Below are 20,414 nucleotides of genomic sequence, written 5' to 3' on the forward strand. Positions count from 1 at the left end.
ACATAAATTTGGAGAGAAGTAAAGAAAATGAACGGATCAGTAAAGATCAAATAAAGAAGAGGAAAAAAAAGCAAAAAGGTTATCAACCCAACTATTTCCTATCCATTCCGATCACCAACAAAGAGGTGCTTTGATTTTTTAATTGGAGTATGGTTGACACACAATGTCACTTTAGTTTCAACTGTGCAGCATGGGGACGTGATGGTCTGTACAGTGGGCTGCACCCCGTCACAGATGGAATACCCCCGTCTGTCCACACCGGGGACTGCGACCCCTACGCTGTGCCTTTCATCCCCGTGACTTGTTCATTCCTTGACTGGAAGCCTGTTCCTCCCCCTCCCCTTCACCATTTTCCCATCCCCCTTCACACTCCCCTCAGGCCACCCTCACTTCTTTGTATTTATGGGTTTGTTTTGGCTTTTTTGTTTGTTTGTTTATTCATTTGTTTTGTTTTTTTTAAAGGTTTTTTTTTTTAACTGTTTTACTCTAAAGTTTATTTTAAATTTAAATTACACTAAATGCTTATAAGCCCATTTGCTCTCAGCTCTTCAGTGTCTTTGGTGGCATTTTAGCTGGGTATATGAGAAATAATCCTGTTTAAACAATAGAATGCATTTAAACAGTAATTTTGGGAAATAGTATTTAAGCAATCCTATTTAAACATTAATTTTGCAAAAGCCTTTTGAAAAGTGTTGCCAGGTGGCATGTCAGGGTCGGTTCTCTGTAAGTGTGTATTTGCCGTAATGGAGGAACCCTTCAGAAGCAGGGAGCAGTGGCCAGGTAGGAAAAGAGGATTCCAAAATCTCTTCTGGAAAGTAAAGTGGGTTTCTTGCTGCTTAGTCCTGTGTATGGTGAGGATGACTGCAACATAGTAGTTTCTTAAAAAATTACTCATTGTTGTACCAATTTAATATTGCATGATAAACTTGGGTAGAAGTCTATTAAAAATCTGAAAAATTAATGGGGTATGAATAATAAACAGGACCAGCCAATTGGCCCAAACTAAGAACCCCTTGTATGTGGCGGAGAGCTGCAGTATCTAATTAAAGCTGCTGGAGCAGGGGGTGGGGAAGGAAGCTGCCCTGGAAGACTGGCTGTTTTCACATCTTGGTGCAGTTCGAGAGGCAGATCTGAGTTTCCGTTTGATTGTGGACCATGATGCCCTTTACTAGTATTAAACAACAAAAACCCCAAGTACATTTGAAGACCCGGTTGGCTTTAGTGAGCAAGTCCTGAACGGGGCAGCCTCTCATCTGGCGAAGAGGAACGGGCTCCGTCAGGCTGCAGGAGAGGGCAGGGTTTAGAGGTAGAGATGGGGAGGAAAGAAGGAAACTGTGGGCAAAGGATCCATCCTTTTAGGCAAGGTCACCCTCCGAAGGAGAAAGGACAGGTCTGTCAGTAAACTTACTCGTGCCCACCAGGAAACCCCACGCGACGGGTAAGTCCCTGGGGCGGTTAGGGTAGGTGTCACTTCTTGCTTTGCCGACACGAGGCCCTTCGCCCCTGTGGTTCCATTCTGGGCCTCTGGTTTCTTTTTAAGGCACCTTTTGCAGTGGCTCCTCCCCTTATTTAACTAGAATGTTTCTGGGGAATGCTAATGAATTTGGAAAAAATCAAAGCAAATGAAAATTGAAATCAAATAAATATCAAAAGAAAAAAAATATTCTTGATGCATTCCAGGCAATTTTTGGTCTGTGAGATCACAGTTTAGCTGGGGAGAGAAGATACATAAAAAAAGAAATTTGTATTATTTAGCGATTTTTGTAAAAAATAGAATTTTCTATTTATTTTTAAAATTTTATAGTTTATTTTTTAAAGTATTTTATTTATTTATTAGAGATAAAGAGAGAGAGTTTTTAAAAGTATTTTATTGATTTATTAGAGAGAGAGAGAGAATGCAGGCATGAGCCCGAGGAGGAGCAGAGGGTGAGGACAAAGCAGACTCCCCCGCTGACCAGGGAGCCTGATTCGGGGCTCGATCCTGGAATCCCAGAGATCGTGATCTGAGCCGAAAGCACTTAACCGACCTTGCCCCACGATACGAGGTTTTAGAACTTAATGCAGTAAACAATTAGATTATGATCTTACTGGTCCATACCTGTAAAATATGATGGGTTAACATTATGATAGTCCTTCAGAGTATTTAGGTGACACAAAGTTTAATGTCATCAGCAATGATCTATTATGTTATATGTTATATTAAAATACCTGGGGGATCCCTGGGTGGCTCAGCGGTTTGGTGCCTGCCTTTAGCCCAGGGCGTGATCCTGGAGACCCGGGATCGAGTCCCGCGTCGGGCTCCCTGCATGGAGCCTGCTTCTCCCTCTGCCTGTGTCTCTGCCTCTCTCTCTCTCTCTCTCTCTCATAAATAAATAAATCGTTAAAATAAATAAAATAAAATAAAATAAAATAAAATAAAATAAAATACTTGTGAGTTATTTGGACAGGTTTTCTTTGAAATTTAGGATCGTAGGTACACACGGAAGTCAGAAGACAGCTGGAGGGCAAAGGTGGTCCCGTTTAACGGAGAAGTCAGAAGCTAAGTCCTCAGGACCCAGAGTGTGGAACAGGCAAGGTGACTTCGCAGGGACCCCCAATCTATGATTGGGAGAGCCCCCAGGTTCCGTATTTTGCTTTGCTGCGGAGACCTTGTCCTACTACTTCCCTCAGTGTAGAATCTGGGGGAGCACTTCTCTAAGTTGCTTTACCCGGCCCTCCGTGGGGCCTGCCCCCTTCTCACGTCCGTCCGGGCCCTCGGGGTGATCTGAGCAGTCCCCCACCCCCCCAGGCTGGCCTGGCCCTCCTCGCCTAGCTCTGGCCTCCTGCCTCTCCGGTGAAGATCACTGGGGTCATGAGGTGTGGAGGGCACGTGGCCCAGGAATTCTTTCCTTGTGCACCTTGTTCGGGATTTGGGCCCCAGCAGTGCCCGGAGGAGGGGAAGAGAGGATGGCCTGCGCTCTGGGTCTCACCTTGCAGGCTGCCTTAGCCTGTGAGTCTGCCTCTCCCTCTCTGGGAGGCGGTGTAGACAGCGGGAAGATGGGCCTTGTTTGAAGACATCCGGGTGCAGACTTCCTGCGGAGGTAGGGCAGGTGACTTGATTTGTGTCATTTTACATTTCTTTAGGTGTAAAATGGAGGTGATCATTGTTTTCTGAACCCACATCTGGGCCCACCACCCGCCTGCTTCTGTGTCTCCCTATTCCCCGCGGGCGTCAGGACTAAGAATGGCTTTGCCATGTCCCCCGAGGCTCTGCACAGACCCGCTTTCCCCGCTTTGGCACCGGTTCCTTGTGCTTGAGACCCTGTGACCTCGGACCTGCCGGCTTCCTTTTGCCCCCAGAGAAGGCCTCTCCTATCCGGGAGTTTTGTTTTGGTTTGGTTTTCTCCTCTTGGTTTTGTTAATGACAAAATCTCAGCCCGCCCTCTTTGCTGGTGACCCCCGCCCAGGCGCTGGCCCCCACGTGACCTGTCATCCCTGCCACCTGAGCACGGTTGTCACCCTCCCCAGCCTCTCCGGCTCGTCCTCTGTACCCAGAGCAGAGCTTGGTAGCAGCAGAGATGCTGCAGGTGCCCACAGGGGCTGCAGGTGCTCGGGCACACCCAGTCACACCAGCAGTGGCGGAGGGTTCAGGAACTCCAGGGTCACGCTAGAGGTCCCGCAGCCATGGGGCGGGGTGGCTCGGCAACCGCAGGGGCCAGGGGCCTGGAGGCCCAGGATTTGGCCGCTTCCCTCTCCAGGGTGCTGTGTGGGCGACGACGGGCGCAGAGGCGGGAGGGGACAGGGTCACGACGTACATTTTGCATCTTTTATGAACGTCTTTTTTGTTTGTTTTAAAGTATCAAATGTTATTTTTCTTTAAAAACTGCTTATGGGCTTTTGTGGGAAGGCCTGGGAAAAGAAGCGGCGTTTATAACGTGTTTCAATGGGAGACTGTGTGCCAAGTTCCAATTAAGTGACCTGCAAACAGGCTTCTGGAAGGGAGCACATTCACAATGAGCTGCTCTACTTTTGGCCTCTACTTGTTGGCATCTAGTTTTTTTGTTGTTGTTGTTTTTTGGCATCTAGTTTTAAAGAAAAAAAGGATTCAGATTTACATGGGTCTTTGATTTTAAAACCCATTCTTAGATGTTTGAAATTCTTCCTTAATGGAAATTCATATTTTTTTTTTAGGAATAGAACTGGACAATGAATTAGAATGGCCGCATATAAATATCCTAATTTCAAGTATATGAAAGAGTCTGTTTCTCCACTACCTGCAATTATACATTAGCTTAAAAATAAGAAGAAAAATATTTAATATAATAAATCTTACATGTTTCTTAAATGGCTAGAATTGTCTAATTGTTAATTCTAGTTGGATTTACTTTTGTTGGTTTTATGTGCTTTCTTATAAGTAGTAATATAAGATAAATCAGCGCTGAAAAAACGCAAGGGAACAATTAGAAACTGATTGAATTCAGGAGAATGTTAATTTTTTACAAGATAATTTTTTACACTAATGGAAAAATATTTTTGGGGGGTTTTAAAAGGCATTTGCAACATTTAATCCCATATTTCATCATTTTGTAACGTGAAAATTGCTGATCTTACACAATAATAATTGCATATTTGTGCATTCAGTTCTTTCCTGGGAAGTATAATTGTGAAAGTATTTGATACCATGGTGTGCATGTGAACCACTGGGTAGATGTGGAAAATCTTCCTGTTGGAGATTGATTTTTTACTTTTACTCCAGTTTTGCTCTGTCATCAATCTTTCAAGTTCTTTTCATGGTTGTAGACAAGCAAGAAAAATGAAAGTGCTCAGCATTGAAGAAAAGTTACGGTAGCAAATTGAAGTGAAATTCTAGTAAATCTTAATGAGGCAGCAAATTTGGGAACAATATAAGTTAACAGCTTCAAAAAATTCCGAAAATAATGTCAAAAGATGGGGGTCAAAGACATTCTCGTCTGTGCTGGTGTGTGGCTTGTCTTCCTCGTGCAGAAGCGCTGTAACTTTAAGGCTTTGCCTTTGCACCCATGAACGCTTTGAGTCAATTAGAAAGCTTAAAAGATATAAAAGTGAATTTTCTAACTGCATTATTTTTAGGCATGTGGGGCATGGCTTAGTGGTGAGGTTTAACAGGTGGAAGTGTGTGCTTATTCCCTAAACACAAATATTTAGGGTTTTTTTATTTTTATTATTTTTTTAATATTTAGGATTTTAATGATGCCTTATTTTTAAAAGTTTCTGTCAATATTCTATTTAAATATGACTCTCTAGTATTAGGTTTTCTGAATGTGCCTGTATGGTGCTGTCAGTGGCTAGGGATTGTGGTGACGGATAAGCTTTAAGGGCTTTGTAGACTTTGAAACAGTGGCTGCAACAATTAGTTTCCTTTGGCCTTTACTGACTTTGGTACTTTATACACTGGGTTGCAGAAGAAGACTGAAGTTTTTTTCGTTTTTCTTTTATGTTTTAAGAATGTAATTAGGAATACAAAAAAACATTTAAAAAGCTCTTAAGATGATATCAAGCAATATGTAAACTAATCTGGAGCATCATAGGGAGCACCAAAGCGTGGCTGGAAATACATCACCTGATCAGGGCGCGTTGCTGGCTCAGTTGGAGGAGCATCCAACTCTTAATCTCAGGGTTGTGAGTTGGAGCCCCATGTTGGATATAGAGATTATTTACATAAATAAAACTTTTTTTTTTTTTTAAAAAGGAAAGAAATCACTTCATTACATTGTCTTTAGAATTTTTGTAGGTTGAGGTTAATCCTGTATTATAAGTGCTGTGTGACATTAGGGAATTAATCTTCAAAGTATTTTATGGTTTTTAATATTTAACTTATTTAAAATAGTCTGGAATTATTTTACCATATTTAATTTACAAGCTACTGGATGGTCTGGAACGATTTTACCATGCTGGGCATTGCACTAAGATGTTGAATACACAAACAAATGCAGTTTTTTAGTATTATCCTGAATTTATATATAATTAGTATTTGAGCCCAGAATGAAGAATGTTTGTATGAAAATGCAGACAACTTACCTGCTAGGTGCAAGTAGCAAGCCCCTGGGGGCCTGGTGGGCACAGGTGGCTGAGCATCCAACCCTTGTCTTTGGCCCAGGTCATGACTTGGGGTTCTGGCTGGAGCCTGTGATGGAATCTGTGCTCAGTGGGGGGTCTGCTCGGGGCTCTTCTCTGCCCCCACTCACACACACACTCTCCCTCTCTCAAATAAATAAAACAAACCTTTAAATGAACCAACCAAACAAAAACAAGCAGCAAGTCCCTAGCAATGCCATAATCGTCTCCAAACATTGCTGAACGGTCCCTGGGAGGCAGAACCGCAAGGGCAGAGGGCCACAGATTATAATTGGGGCAGTCCCACCCCTCGAATCAGGCGAGTGGTGTAGGGCTTACGGGGCATTTTCACGGAGCTTATGTCCTGGGACCCGTGACACAGCTCTGTGAGTTCGGCCATGCAGATTCCAACATTCCTATTTTGCAGCTGAAGAAGCCAAGACTCCGTGAGACGAGGTGACTTGTGTGGCCTCACACCTATGGTAGACTCGGGTTAAAATCCAGAATTTCTGAGCCAAGTTCAGCATTCTTAATTAGCATCACTCTGCGTATGTGAGTTCTCATCCTGTGCTACTCTCCCTGTTCAGCCAAACCAGAGTTACCACTTGTACCCCTGAGATTTGGAGATGTAATTACATCGTTTAGAGGCATGACTTTGTTTTTAAATTGAAGTATGGTTGGCACACAGCGTCCAGTCGTCTCGGGTGGACAGCCTAGGGATTTGGCCATCTACGTTAGGCCGTGCTCACCCCGAGTGCAGCCCCCGTGGGTCACCCCCCAGCCCCAGCTCGTGCCACCGGCCGTGCTGCCCGCGCTGTGCCTTTCATCCTCGGACTTGCTCAGCCCACCGCGAGCCTGCATCTCCCACCCCCCACCCGCTGCCCATCCTACCCTCCTACCTACCCCCTGGGAGCCGTGAGTGTGAATTCTGTTTCTGTAGGTCTGTTTCTGGTTTTTGTTTATTTGTTTTGTGCTTTAGATTCCATATAGAGGTCAACTCTTAGGATATTTATCTTTCTCTGTGTGGCTCAGCATAATACTCTCCAGGTCCGTCCATGTTTTTGCAAATGGCAAGATCTTTGATACCTGATTAACATTCCAATATATAAATATACATAGATATTTATAGACATGTATAATAGACATGCATAGACATGTATAATATCTTCTCTATCAGTGGACACCAGGGTGGCTTCCACGATTTGGATATTGTAAATTATGCTGCAATAAACATGGAGGTGCATGTATGTTTTTGAATTATTATTTTCATTTTCTTTGGTTAAATACCTAGTAGTGGAATTACTGGATCACATGGTATTTTTAATTTATTGAGGAACCTCCATGTTGTTTTCCACAGTGGTTGTAACTATGTTCCCACCAACAGTGCATGAGGGATCCTTTTTCTTCACATCCTTGTCAACACTTGTTATTTTCTTTTTTCTTTTCTTTTCTTTTTCTTTTTCTTCTTTTTTCTCTTTTCTTTTTCTTTCTTTTCTTTTTCTTTTCTCTTTTCTTTTTTCTTTTCTTTTTCTCTTTTCTCTTCTTTTTTTGTCTTTTTGATTCTAGCCCTTCTGAGAGGTATAAGGCGATATCTCACTGTGGTTTTGATTTGTGTTTTCCTGATGATGAAGACGTTGAGCATCTTTTCATGTGTCTGTTGACCATCTGGATGTCTTCTTTAGAAATGTCTCTTCAGGTCCTCTGTCCATGTTTTAATTAGATTATTTGTTTTTTTGGTGTTGAGTTATATATATTCTTTGGTTATTAAACAAATGTCATTTGAAAGTATCTTCCCCAGGGACACCTGGGTGGCTTAGTCGGCTCAGGTCATGATCCCAGGGCCCTGGGGTTGAGCATTGGGCTCCCTACTCAGCGAGCAGTCGGCTTCTCCCTTTCTCACTGCTCCTCCCCTTGCTCTTGCTTCCTCGCTGGTGTTCACTCTCTGTCTCAAATAAGTAAATAAGGGCAGCCCGGGGGGCTCAGGAGTTTAGCGCCTTTGACCCAAGGCCTGATCTTGGAGACCTGGGATCGAGTCCCGTGTCGGGCTCCCTGCATGGAGCCTGCTTTTCCCTCTGCCTGTGTCTCTGCCTCTCTCTGTGTCTCTCATAAATGAATAAATAAAATCTAAAAAAAAAAAAAAAAAGTAAATAAAATCTTTAAAAAAAATCTGTAGGTTGCCCTTTCACTTTGTTGATTTCTTTTGCTGTACAAAAGCTTTTTATTTTGGTGTGATCCCAATAGTTTGTTTTTGCTTTGTTTTTCTTGCCTTAGGAGTTGTATCTAGAAAAATGTTGCCAAGACCAATGTCAAAGAGATGATAGCCTTTGTTTCCCTCTAGGAGATTTATGGTTTCAGGTCTCACATTTAGGTCTTTTAATCCATTTTGAGTTTATTTTTTGTCTATGGTTTGAGAAAGTGGTCCAGTTTTATTCTTCTACATGTTGCTTTCCGGTTTTCTCAACACCATTTGTTGAAGAGACTTTTTCCTGTTGTATTTCTGTCTCCTTCATCATAGATTAATTGAGCATATGAGTGTATTTTTCTTTTTTGGGCTTTCTGTGTTGTCCCATTGATCTCTGTGTCTATTTTTGTGCCAGTGCCAGAGGTCTAACAGCTTTGAGCACCTCTGATGCCCTTGACACTGGGTGAGGCCCTTTCCATATGAACCTTGACCCTCTTAAGTTGCTTTGTTAGGCCCATAAGCCAATTTCAGTATTTCGCTATACCTGGAAAAAACTCAAAAATTCAAATTTAAAATAATTTGTGAGTAATATAAATTTACTTTAAAGGTCTTTTTGAGAGGGCCAATGTATTCCATCACACAGTATCCAGTAAGACTTCCTAAAAATCTTTGAATTCCTTTTTTCCCCCTCAGTGTTTCATTCTTAAGCCAGTACCCACATCTCTGCCCCCTTTGTCCCATCTAGAAAACAAGCCAATTCCTTGTATCTGTTGCATTTTTTCTTGTGTGTTGTAATTTATTCTTAAATTTCTTTGTTTTGGTATATGATTTTAAACAGATTTTTTTTATCTTCTATTTTTCAATTTATTTTCATAGAGTTAATACCAATACCTACCACATAGAGATGTTCAGAGGCTTCAGTGGACTAATATGTGTAAAATGCTCACTTTGGTACCTAGAACCTAGTGATCACACCATATAGGTTAGTTAGTGCTATTGTTCTTTATTATTTTTTGTTTTGTTTTCTTAATTAAACTTTTTTTGAGAAAAAATAATTTATTTCTGTAAGTAAGGGAGTAGATAATTAAATTATGGGGCATACAATTGGAACCCCGTGCCATTAAAGAAAATGAAGATATTCGATATATTTAATGATTTGGAAAATGTCTAATAAATTTTAGGTGCAAAAGCACATCTCAGCATGATGTGACCTGACCGTTACTGATGTATCCTCAGGCCAGTTCTCTTCTTTTTTTTTTTTTTTCCAGTTCTCTTCTTTATCTTAACTTTACTTTAATTCCGGCACAGGGAACGCACAGTGTTGTATTGGTTTCAGCTGTACTTTTGCATGTTGTTTCTCTTACTGTTACGAATAGCCAAGGTGTGGTGGTGGGTTAGAGAAATAAACATGGCCCTGGAGGAGTTGACAGTCGAATTTTATTGATACAGAGTTAGAGGAGAGGGACTCTGCGCGACCCTCATGTGCCGTCGGGTCAGGAGCACTTGGTTTCTCAGGCTCTGGGATTCGTCGAAGGGACCCCTGGCCTTGGGCCATCGCACGTCAGGTGTTGCTACATCACTGCCTCCCAGAAAACCCCCTTTCCTGTGTCGCCATCGCCCAGATGGCAAGGGAAAGAGACCGGCGAGGCGATTGTGGGGACACAGATTTACTGTGAAGCTGCCCGGGAGGCCAGGTCCCTGGGCAGCGAGGTCCCCGGGCAGCCAGGTCTCTGGGAGGCCAGGTCCCCGGGCAGCTAGGTCCTCGGGAGACCAGGTGCCAGGGAGGTCAGATCCCTAGGAGACCAGGTACCAGGGAGGCCAGGTCCCCAGGAGACCAGGTACCAGGGAGGCCAAGTCTTCAGGAGGCCAGGTCCCCGGGCAGCCAGGTCCCAGGGAGGCCAGGTCCCCGGGGAGGCCAGGTCCCCAGGGGGCCAGGTCCCTGGCCAGCCAGGTCCCCGGGAGGCCAGGTCTTCAGGAGGCCAGGTCCCCAGGAGGCCAGGTCCCTGAGGGCATCTCGGGGTTTGCCCAGTTCCCTCCTGTGGGTACTGGGAGTGTTGTTGGGAGAAAGTAGCGACTCCAGCATCAGGACAGTCCATTGTGCTCCGAGCCCCTTTGTCCGATCTCGCAGTGTCATAGTAGCCCCTGCCCCTGTTGTGGCCCCTGCCCTCCCTCTGGTCACTGAATGAGCGCCCAGCCTCCTGGCTCCTGGGAGCGCTCTCCTCTCCGAGGGTGGCTCGCTTTGCCATCAGCTGTGAGCTTCTCAGCGACTCTCCTTGCCCGGCTGTGCCCCTCCTCATACATCTGGGCAAGTGACAATAGTCACTCCTGTTGAGATTATTGCTGTCCTAAAAAATCTTAAAGGCCGTGAAGAATGGGTTCTCAGACACATTCACTTGGGGACAAATAAATAATACTTCCAACAGGAATGGAATGTTGTCTGCTGGCTTGACCTTTCTGTGGCAAGAATAAAACTTTTTTTTATTTTATTTTAGGAAAGATCATGATTATCATGAGTCATACTGCATATTCTAAGGACCATTTTTTGAAAAGCTGCATGGTCACTGAGAGATTGTCAACCAGGGGGTTCAACCCAGTGACTCAGTTTGTAAAATAAGGGTATTAGGCTTGATTTTTTTTTAAAGCTTTATTTATTTATTTGTGTGTGTGTGAGAGAGAAAGAGAATGGGAGGGGCAAAGGGAGAGGGGAGAATCTCAAGCAGACGCCCTGCTCAGCACGGAGCCCCAGATGGGGCTCGACCTCATGACTCTGAGATCCGGACCTGAGCTGAAATCAAGCATCAGGTGTTTGACCGCCTGAGCCTCCCAGGCACCCGTAGGTTTGATGTTTTTAAGATGGACACGGATTGCACGATTCTTCAAGACTTATATATCCTATTAAGCTTCCAAAATTCATTTTATCCAGGGTATTTGAGAACAAATAGGTAATTAAGCATTGTTGAGTTGAGGAATCTTGACATCGTTCTAATTTTGGTCGTTGCTTATTTTTCTTCTTGACTGACGTGTCGTCTTAGGAAATCTTGCTTACCTAACCTCTGTTCTGTGTATATATGTGTGTGTGCGATTAGATTACGAGAGGAATTAAGATCCTGCAAAATGCAATACTCCAGCAAGATGAGCGACTAGCCAAAGCCATGACCAGTGACGGCTCCTTTCACATAACCCTGCTGGTGATGCAGCTATTAAACGAAGATGAAGTCAACCTGTGAGTACTACGTCTTCCTCGAATATCATTTTCCAGATTATTACTTTGGTATGAGTGAACATAGCAGAACCCAAAGAGGCGCTGAAATTCTGAGGAAACATCCTTTGTTATAATTTATTTCAGTTAATAGTCAATGTGCGGAATTAGCAATGCAAATATTCCTTCTAATCTAGGCTTTTAAACTCTGTTACTGTCGTCAAATAGTGGCCCTGGGTCTGTGGTTGCTGCCTGCGTTGATCGTGGACGCCCTCTGGGGCTGACCACGCAGGTTCGGATTCTTGGTAAAGGTCGGGAGCCACGGCCCAACCACCTCTGAATGGCTGCCTGGTTCAGGGCGAATCATGCGCTTTTTGAGGAAACGGGGACCGTAATAGTTCTAGTGCATGCCGCTGCCGCCAGCCTGCGGTGGGGGGCCTCGGCCTTCCCCTCCCCTGGGGATGCTTGCGGGCGCATGTCATGGCTCCTTCCTGGTAACCCTCCGTGTGGTTCTGGTTCAGCCTGGGTTCTGGGTTCTAGCTCTCTGGAGAAGCAGTCCTACCACCTTGCAGTCGCTCCCGTTTTCTCCGTCGCCTGTCGCTTCCCAAGAGAATGAAGGACACGGCTTGGCTGGGGGCGGCCGCCCGTCGGGACCCACGGTCCTGTCCAACCTGGAGCCGCCACGGGCGGCAGGGACACTCTGGGGGAGCCCTGGCTCAGCAAGGCTGGGAGACCCGGGTCACGGAGATGGGCGAGCCCAGCAGGTGCCTCGGTGGGCACCCTCGTCCCCGGGCCCACCAGGACCCAGACACAGTGCCGCAGGGCCTGTGTCCTGCCGGGTGGCCTCGGAGGCCGGGCGGGCGGGTGGGAAGGAAGCCCGGGGCTTGCTGGCAGGGCCCCTGCTTCGGCAGCACGTGCGGCTCCCAAGGCCAGAGGAGCAAGGGTGCGCGGGGCGCCACCGGGGTACCCAGGACGTGGCCCGGCTGTGTCCCCGAAGTGGGACCCTGAGGATGGGCAGGCCGACCAGAGGGCCTACTCAGTCCTCCTAGGAGAACGTGGGCCCCGGGAAGGGGAGGGGAGGGGGCTCCCTCCTGGAAGGAGGCTTGTACCCCGGAGACCTTTTTAAACCAGAAAAGGTTGAGCCACCGTCATCAGCGGGTTTGGATCCATCTGTGTCCTTGGAGCTGGGTCTCTGCTCCCCAGGCTGCACCCCCACGGATGTGGCTTCCTTTGTTCTCCTAACGGAGCGGGAGGCCACAGTGGAGGCCGCAGTGAGGCCCCAGCGAGGAGGCAGGAGCCCTAGGAAGTGGCCAACTCTGGTCAGCAGGGAGGCCGGAGCCAGTCGGTCCCCTTACCACTCAGGGAGGCAGCATGAGGCTGCGGGGCCTAGATGGGGGATGGGGGGGCAGAGACCCTGCTTGGGCACCATGGCCTCCTACAGCCCGAGGCCTCCAGTGAGGGGCACGTGGTGGGCAGCAGGGCCAGGTGACGGCAGGTGCCTCCCCCGTCCCAGGCTGGTCCACGTCCCGGTGCAGGCAGGATGCTTTGAGGGAGGTTTGGGGGCCCTCTGGGTTGTCACGGTGGGGCTCGGTGAGGGGAGGGTCGCTGGGCTGCCCGTTAGGGCCCCGTGCCATCCGGCCCCCATCAGGCCCCCATCCAGCCCCCATCCGGCCTCCATCCAGCCCAGCCATCCAGCCCCTATCTGGCCCCCATCCGGCCCCCATCCGGCCCAGCCATCCGGCCCCCATCCGGCCCCCATCTGGCCCCCATCTGGCTTCCATCCAGCCCCCATCCGGCCCCCATCCGGCCCCCATCCAGCCCCCATCTACCCCCATCCGGCCTCCATCCGGCCCAGCCATCCAGCCCCCATCTGGCCCCCATCCGGCCCCCATCCGGCCCAGCCCGAGCCGGGGCTCCTCGCAGATCCTCACAGTTTCGCGAAGAACCAAATGTCCAGCGAGTCTCCGCGGCGTGAAGTGGCGACCTGGTGCGACCTCCTGGTACTGGGAATATTGTCCCTCCTCGGAGGTGATGAGCACGTACTGGCAGCTTAGCGATTCTTCTCTTTTTTTTTTTTTTTTTTTTTTTAAATTTTTATTTATTTATGATAGTCACACAGAGAGAGAGGGAGAGAGAGAGAGAGGCAGAGACATAGGCAGAGGGAGAAGCAGGCTCCATGCACCAGGAGCCCGACGTGGGATTCGATCCAGGGTCTCCAGGATCACGCCCTGGGCCAAAGGCTGGCGCCAAACCGCTGTACCACCCAGGGATCCCTGATTCTTCTCAACAAAACTGTAATGAAAGCTCTAGGAAACCAACGAGGCCTGTTGTAGGAACCACAGCAACAGCTCCTGGACCTCGCCCGCGCAGGGTCCTGAGCCAGGTGCTTGGGGAAAAGGACGAACCAGGAACGGCCCCTACGCTCTGGGTCATGCAGCTGCCGTCATTAGATGCCCGCTGACCTGAAATGGCCATGGCAGATGACGAGGACAAACCGCCGTGTTCCAAAGGCACGAAGCAGTAATGGCATTTCAAAGGACAAAAGATTTCCTACTAGTTTGGGAAGCCAGGGAAGTGTCTGTGGCAGTGTGTTAGCTTGTATTTTTTATTTTATTAAAAAAAAAAAAGGATTTATTTATCTTGCAGAGAGAGAGGGAGAGGGAGAGAGTGGGAGGGTGCAGGGGAAGGAGACCCCCGGCCCCCCACCCCACTGAGCAGGGCGCCCAGCAGGCTCCACCCCAGCACCCTGAGGTCGCGGCCTGAGCCCAGGGCACGACGAGCCAGCCGAGTCAGGGACCCGGTCACCTAGGCACCCGCAGCGTGAACCTTCAAAGGAGGAGCAGAATCAAGATGTGTCTTCACTCGGGGAGCTTGATAGTGAGAGAGGAACCGATCTGGTTTCCCGGTAAAACATTATATATATGAAGGATTTTCTGAGTCTCTGATCTTATTTATTTATTTATTTATTTGAGTCTCTGATCTTTTAATTTTACCTTCCATCCTATACCGTATAGTAAGCTGGCTTCTGTATTGTCATTTTCTTGTCTGTGTTCTTTTCAAAATCTAGTATGGTCATCGAGGTACTTAGTGATCTATCGACCAGTGGGTTGGGTGTGGGGTGCGTGGAAGCAGTTTCTAGAATCACGAATTTCTTCAGGGCGCCTGGCTGACTCTTGATGTCAGAGTCACAAGTTTAAGCCCCATGGTGGCTACAGCGATTACTTAAAAAAAAAAAAAAAAAAAAGATTTTTTTTAAAATCATGAATTTCTTCAGACACCACTTCAGGTCCTTTGTCCTCAGAACGTGGGAGAAAGGGATAGAAATTTTAAGGCCAAACCCAGCTGCTGAGCTGAAGAATGGCTGCGCTCCCTGCCTTAATTTCAGACGCACCTTCGGGGCCGAAGCCCCGTTTCAGAGCCGTTTCCTGGATGCGTACACTTTCTCCTCGGTTTACCATGGAGAAGTCTTTGTATAAAACATTCTTGAGAAGATACGCTATTCCAAAGAATTTGGAAGTCTGTGATACTTACCAATAGACCCCAGGACTCTTCCTCTCTGTGATGGGTGACGTCTCCTTGGGACTTCGTGCTCTATGCACCCAGAAAACTGAAAAAGCTGAAACTGGACTGACGTTGGATTATCTAGATTTTTTTTTTAATGAAAAATAGCATGTAGGATTCGCTGTCTATGAAAAGCCCTAGGCTTTTGTGTGGCCTACATTTATTTTATTTTATTTTATTTTATTTTATTTTATTTTATTTTATTTTATTTTATTTTATTTTATTTTATTATTTTATTATTTTATTTTATTTTATTTTATATTTTATTTTATTTTATTTATTTTATTTTATATTTTATTTTTTTATTTTATTTTATTTTATTTTATTTTTTATTTTAATTAATTAATTAATTAATTTATTTATTTATGTGGCCTCCATCTGAAATGAGTGTCTCGAATTCCCCAATCAGTGAGCGATGGGCCAGAGCGGGTGCCCTCCCCTCGCGGCTCTAACCCCCGCAGCCAAGGCCCGTCCCGCGGCTGGACAGGGACACACACTGTGTCTTCTGCACGGATGCAGTCAGCACAGATTGGGTTTAGGACGTGGACTGGGAGGCACAATGGCAAATGCTGACCTCTCCGAAGGTACTCTACGAATAATAACGTACATTATTGTACGTTATGTTATGGCCTTGACAAGAATTGAAACTCGGTATGAAGTTATGGATGGAATCAGTTACAGACTTTATATATGAAAACTAATTTAGAAATACGAAAGAGCTAGAAAAGTACCTAAATTTCTTTTCACACATTTGACATATAATTATTGGTGAACAAATCACACTGATTAGTTGAAAATAAAGATGTTTTCTCTGAAGGGTATTTTAAGGCCATCTCCATTATGTAAGAATGTACCTTTTTCTTTTTGGAGTAATTGCTGCCATCTAGTGAGATTTTAATTTTTTCTCATAACGCCATACCTACACTAGAATTCTCTTAAAGATGGAAGGAATTTATCCTAATTTTTAAAATATTCCAAATCTGATAATGTTTGATTCATTCATATAGTAAACATTTGTTATTATGAAGAAAAATAAAGTATTTGAAACACAGAATAGTCCTATAATCACATACATTAAACAGAAATAAACTCAGATGGTTGTAGTTGGCAAATAGAAGATTGTATTTTCATTTAATCCAGTTACAGTATTATCTTATTATGAAGGCTGTTATGGTTTAAGAGATAATGAATATTAAGTTTTAGTGCTTTGCAGATAGTAATTACTATATTGGTACTTTTCATAAGAATCTAGAACTTTCCATATAATCTAATATAAGCTTTTGTGATATTAAGTTTTTTGGAATATATTATCAGTAATTTTTTTTTAGTTGCTTGTGCAGCATTTTCTTGATTAAAAACCTCTTGGTGAACTATAAAATAGTATTTTCTTTCATGTCTTTAATGTAAATTACAATTAAGTAAAGATTTAATTTACTTCTTCCATAATTTTTGTGGGAAATTAATGTTTAATTTGAATCACATGGGTTCGATTTTGAACCTTAATTAGAACAAATATCAAAACTTATCTTTCTAAAACTGATTGTTTCTTGTTTGGTTTTATATATTTCATTACTTAAAAATATATCATCTCTTCCCAGTGGTATCGGTGCTCTTTTGGAATTAAAACCATTTGTAGAAGAAATCCTCCAAGGAAAAGAGTTGATTTTGCCCTTTCAAGGGGTTGACACTTTTGGAAATCAGGTTGGATTTGTGAAGCTGGCAGAAGGACATCACATAAATCCGCTTTTGGAGATAGCAGGTAAAGCAAAACAGTAGCAAATCCATGGGAAATCTCCTGTATTGAGGAAGCAATCTCTTTCCCATCCCCAATTCTCTTAGTAGACGTTTGACGCCTTTTAGCTTTGGAGAGCCATTATAACCTTACGCTAGCAATGAGCTGCTTCGGTATTTGCATGTGTAGGTGAGCAGCCAAATAAAGCACCTGAAAGTTATCTTGAGTTTTTTTTTTTTTTCTTTGAGTATGGTTGACGCACAATGCTCCATTAGTTTCAGGTGCACAACATAGTGATTTGATAAGTTTATACTACGTTCACCACGAGTGTAGCTACCATCTGACCCGGTACATCCCTCTTACAGCCACAGCCTTTATCCCTTATGCAGTGACTTTTATTCCCATGACTTCTTTTTTTAAAAATATTGATCCACTGCAGAGAGAGAGAGAGAGTTGGGGGCAAGAGCAGAGGGAGAGGACTCCGCTGAGTGGGGAGCCCGTTGCAGGGCCCAATCTCACGACCCAGATCATGACATGAGCTGAAACCAAGAATTGGACGCTTCATCGACTGAGCCACCCAGGCGTCCCCTGATTTACTCATTCCATACCTGGAAGCCTGTGTCTCCCACCACTTCACCCACTTTGCCCAACCTCCCACCGCTCTCCTTTCCTGCAGCTGTTGTTTTGGTCTCTGTATTTAGAGGCCTCATTCTGCTTTTTTGTTTGTTAATGCATTTGTTTTGTTTTGTTTTTTCAGATTTCACTTATAACTAGAATCATATGGTATTTATCTTTCTCTGTCTGACTTATTTCACTTAGGATAATATGCTTAGGTCCGTCCATGTTGTCTCGAATAGCATGATCCCACCTTTTCTATGGCTGTGTAATATTCTGGTGTATATATACCACATCTTCCTGTTGATGGACCCTTAGGTTGCTTCTGTATTTGGGCTATTGTAAATAATGCTGGAGTTAATATGGAGGTGCGTATGTTTTTTTGAATTAGTGTCTTTGTTTTTTGGGTAAATACTCAGGAGTGGAATTATTGGATCATATGGTGTTTCTTTGTGATTTTTTGTGGAACCTCCATACTGTTTTCCACAGTGACTGTATTATTTTGATTTTTCGACCTGAGGATATCTTGACTCTGGGCAGTCTGGATGGTGATGGGCTGGACTTAAGTATCTGCTAGGACTGTCCTGATCGTAAGTCTGCAGAATTCCAGTGCTTTTCATGACATTTGACATATATTTGGCATTAAGTAAGTATTGACAGTATGGATAAGAATCACTGATTGCCTATTCCGAGACTTATGGGACTTGTCCACCCCGTTCCAGAGAGTCCCCGAGTCCCTGAGTGAGGCAGCATCATTTTCCTCTGTGGTACTTTCCCCACTTTCTGTTTAGGTGCTACTCGGAGCAGGAGGTCCTTTGGTGATGTTAGAAGGTATCACAGGTTACTTCATGTAGCACAATTGAAAGTATGTAGTGAAGTAGAAGCAGAAAATTACAAAATCTGGATGAATGACTTTTGAGTTGATCTACAGATTGTAGTTTGAGTGTTAATCTACATGCTGTAAAGAATTTTTATTTTCATATCATGTCACATCATCTCGTGTCCTTTCATTTCAGGTTTAGTGATTTTTGGTTTGTAACAGACTCATCATTGGTCCATGCTCATTTAACTTTATCCATCTATCTACCTGTCTATCTGTCATCTATTGGCCATCCATCCATCTATTTTTAAATGGTATCATAATCACCTGGAAATCCACCACCAAATAAAACACACAAAACAAAGTCCACAAAACAAAAGTTGGACACTGGTAATAATTTAACTGTATTATCCTTTTCATTAATCCATTATATGGCCATCCTTCATCATCCTGAAGTCAGTGTTTATTATTTCCTTATATTCTCCCAAAGTATATGTATTTTTAAGTGGTTTTAACCTTATGTATGATTTTTTTTGAGACATACTTTTTTTTTTTCTACTTAGGGTCATATTGTCTTTATGTTGTTTTATAGTTACCCATTCAGAAGTACATCTCTTGGGGTGCCTGGCTGGCACAGTCTAAAGGGCACGTGACTCTTGATCTCAGGGTCGTGAGTTCAAACCCCACACTGGGCATACAGCTTACTTAAATAAATACATAATTTTAAAAAAAAAGGGCATCTCTTTTTGGGTTAAGGGAGACATTGTGAGGATCAAGTTTCATTTTATTGTTGGTTATGTTTTCTTTTGTAGAGCAAAGTACATATAAACAAACATGCAAACAATATTTTTGAGTCAAGAAGGATTTAAAATTATTAGTTGGTCAAGAAAAAGGCAACTCTAACAGTTTTGAGAGCAGAGCATTTGGGATCCAATGCCCACAGATAACAAACTTAATCTGTTCTTCCTAACTGCTCTGGAGAAAATGCTAGGTATAGGTTTTTTTTTTCTTTTGGAATATAAATATCCCTGATCTCAAGAAACATTTCTAATTAGTCATTCATTCATTGTTCTTTTAAATAATTCAATGGGTGCTTGCAACATTGAGAATTCCATCCATTCTTAGCAAATATTCTCACAAAGGCAGTTTCCAGAATTGATGAAAGATCCATTGTATGCTGAGGAATGTGAGATCTTGCCAGCTTTCGTATGACTATGAGCCCAAGGGTGTTGGTTTGTCATTTTAGGAAAGGCCACTGCCCCTGTAATTCTTTTCTCAATGTGAGAGACTGTTACTTAAAAATATATATATACTTTTCTAAAATTTAAACAAAACGTTACAAAAATGGAAAATAGAGGGAGAATAGCATTCTGTCCTCATATAATCACTGCTTGTTATGCTTGCTTTTAATCTCTTGTGTATTTTATACTGTTGCTTTTGATTATACTTTTATGCACTTTTATAAGAAATCAATATTTAAATATGTATATGGAAAATTTTCATTGAAGTTTAGTGAATATATGGATTAATACCCCACATATATAATGTTCAGATACAGTGTTCAATACAGGGAATTTTTGTCAATATTTCACTTTATTGGATTTATTTTGACAAAAATGCCTCAGGATTAGTATTGCTTTAGTCCAACAGTGTCAGTAAATAATGTAATGTTTGTGTCACTTTTTATAAACTACTTATTCAGTGTCAGTAAATAATGTAATATTTGTCTTTGTGTCCTTTTTATTTATTTTTTATTTTTTATTTTTATTTTTTTGTGTCCTTTTTATAAACTACTTATTCAAATGATATAGTTCTACATTTAGAATTGACCAGAGCCCTACATTTCTTAAAACTGTAATAAACTATGTTTATGTATATGCCGATAAAAGAATATTAAAATCTTATTTGTTCAAAATTGTCAAGGTAGAGCTAGTTTGACTTAGTGGAAGAGCAGAATTTTTAAAGAAAATAAATTTAGTTATTAAAGTATTAATAAAGAAGTTTAAGTTCATATTATGAAGTAAAATTACCTTGAAAAGTAGTTGAACATTATAACTCATGAATAGTCTGATTTACCTAGTTTTTAGAGTTTTAAAACTTGCAAGTTAAAAGAAACAAACTCCAAAAAATTTTTTTTATTTAAATTAAATTAACATAAAATGATTATCAGTTTCAAAGGTAGAGGTCAGCGATTCCTCAGTCTATATAATACCCACTGCTCATTACATCATGT

General features: G+C 43.4%; 1 protein-coding gene across 11 annotated transcripts in view; it reads left to right on the forward strand.

The window, feature by feature from the left end:
* AKAP7 (A-kinase anchoring protein 7) overlaps positions 1-20,414 on the forward strand; it is a 127,359-nt gene that overhangs the window by 20,667 nt on the left and 86,278 nt on the right. For all 11 annotated transcript variants that reach the window (XR_012034763.1, XR_012034769.1, XM_072834000.1 and 8 more), the window contains exons 3-5: positions 1-125; positions 11,341-11,477; positions 16,613-16,773. The exon at positions 1-125 is cut by the window's left edge and continues 15 nt beyond it. Coding sequence is in view for 9 of the 11 variants with exons in the window: in XM_072834000.1 (XP_072690101.1) it covers positions 1-125; positions 11,341-11,477; positions 16,613-16,773 (423 nt within the window). In the remaining 2 variants the exon portion in view is untranslated. The remainder of the gene's footprint in view (positions 126-11,340; positions 11,478-16,612; positions 16,774-20,414) is intronic.

The sequence above is a fragment of the Canis lupus genome, chromosome 1 (genome assembly GCF_048164855.1).
Source record: "Canis lupus baileyi chromosome 1, mCanLup2.hap1, whole genome shotgun sequence".
Taxonomy (NCBI): domain Eukaryota; kingdom Metazoa; phylum Chordata; class Mammalia; order Carnivora; family Canidae; genus Canis; species Canis lupus.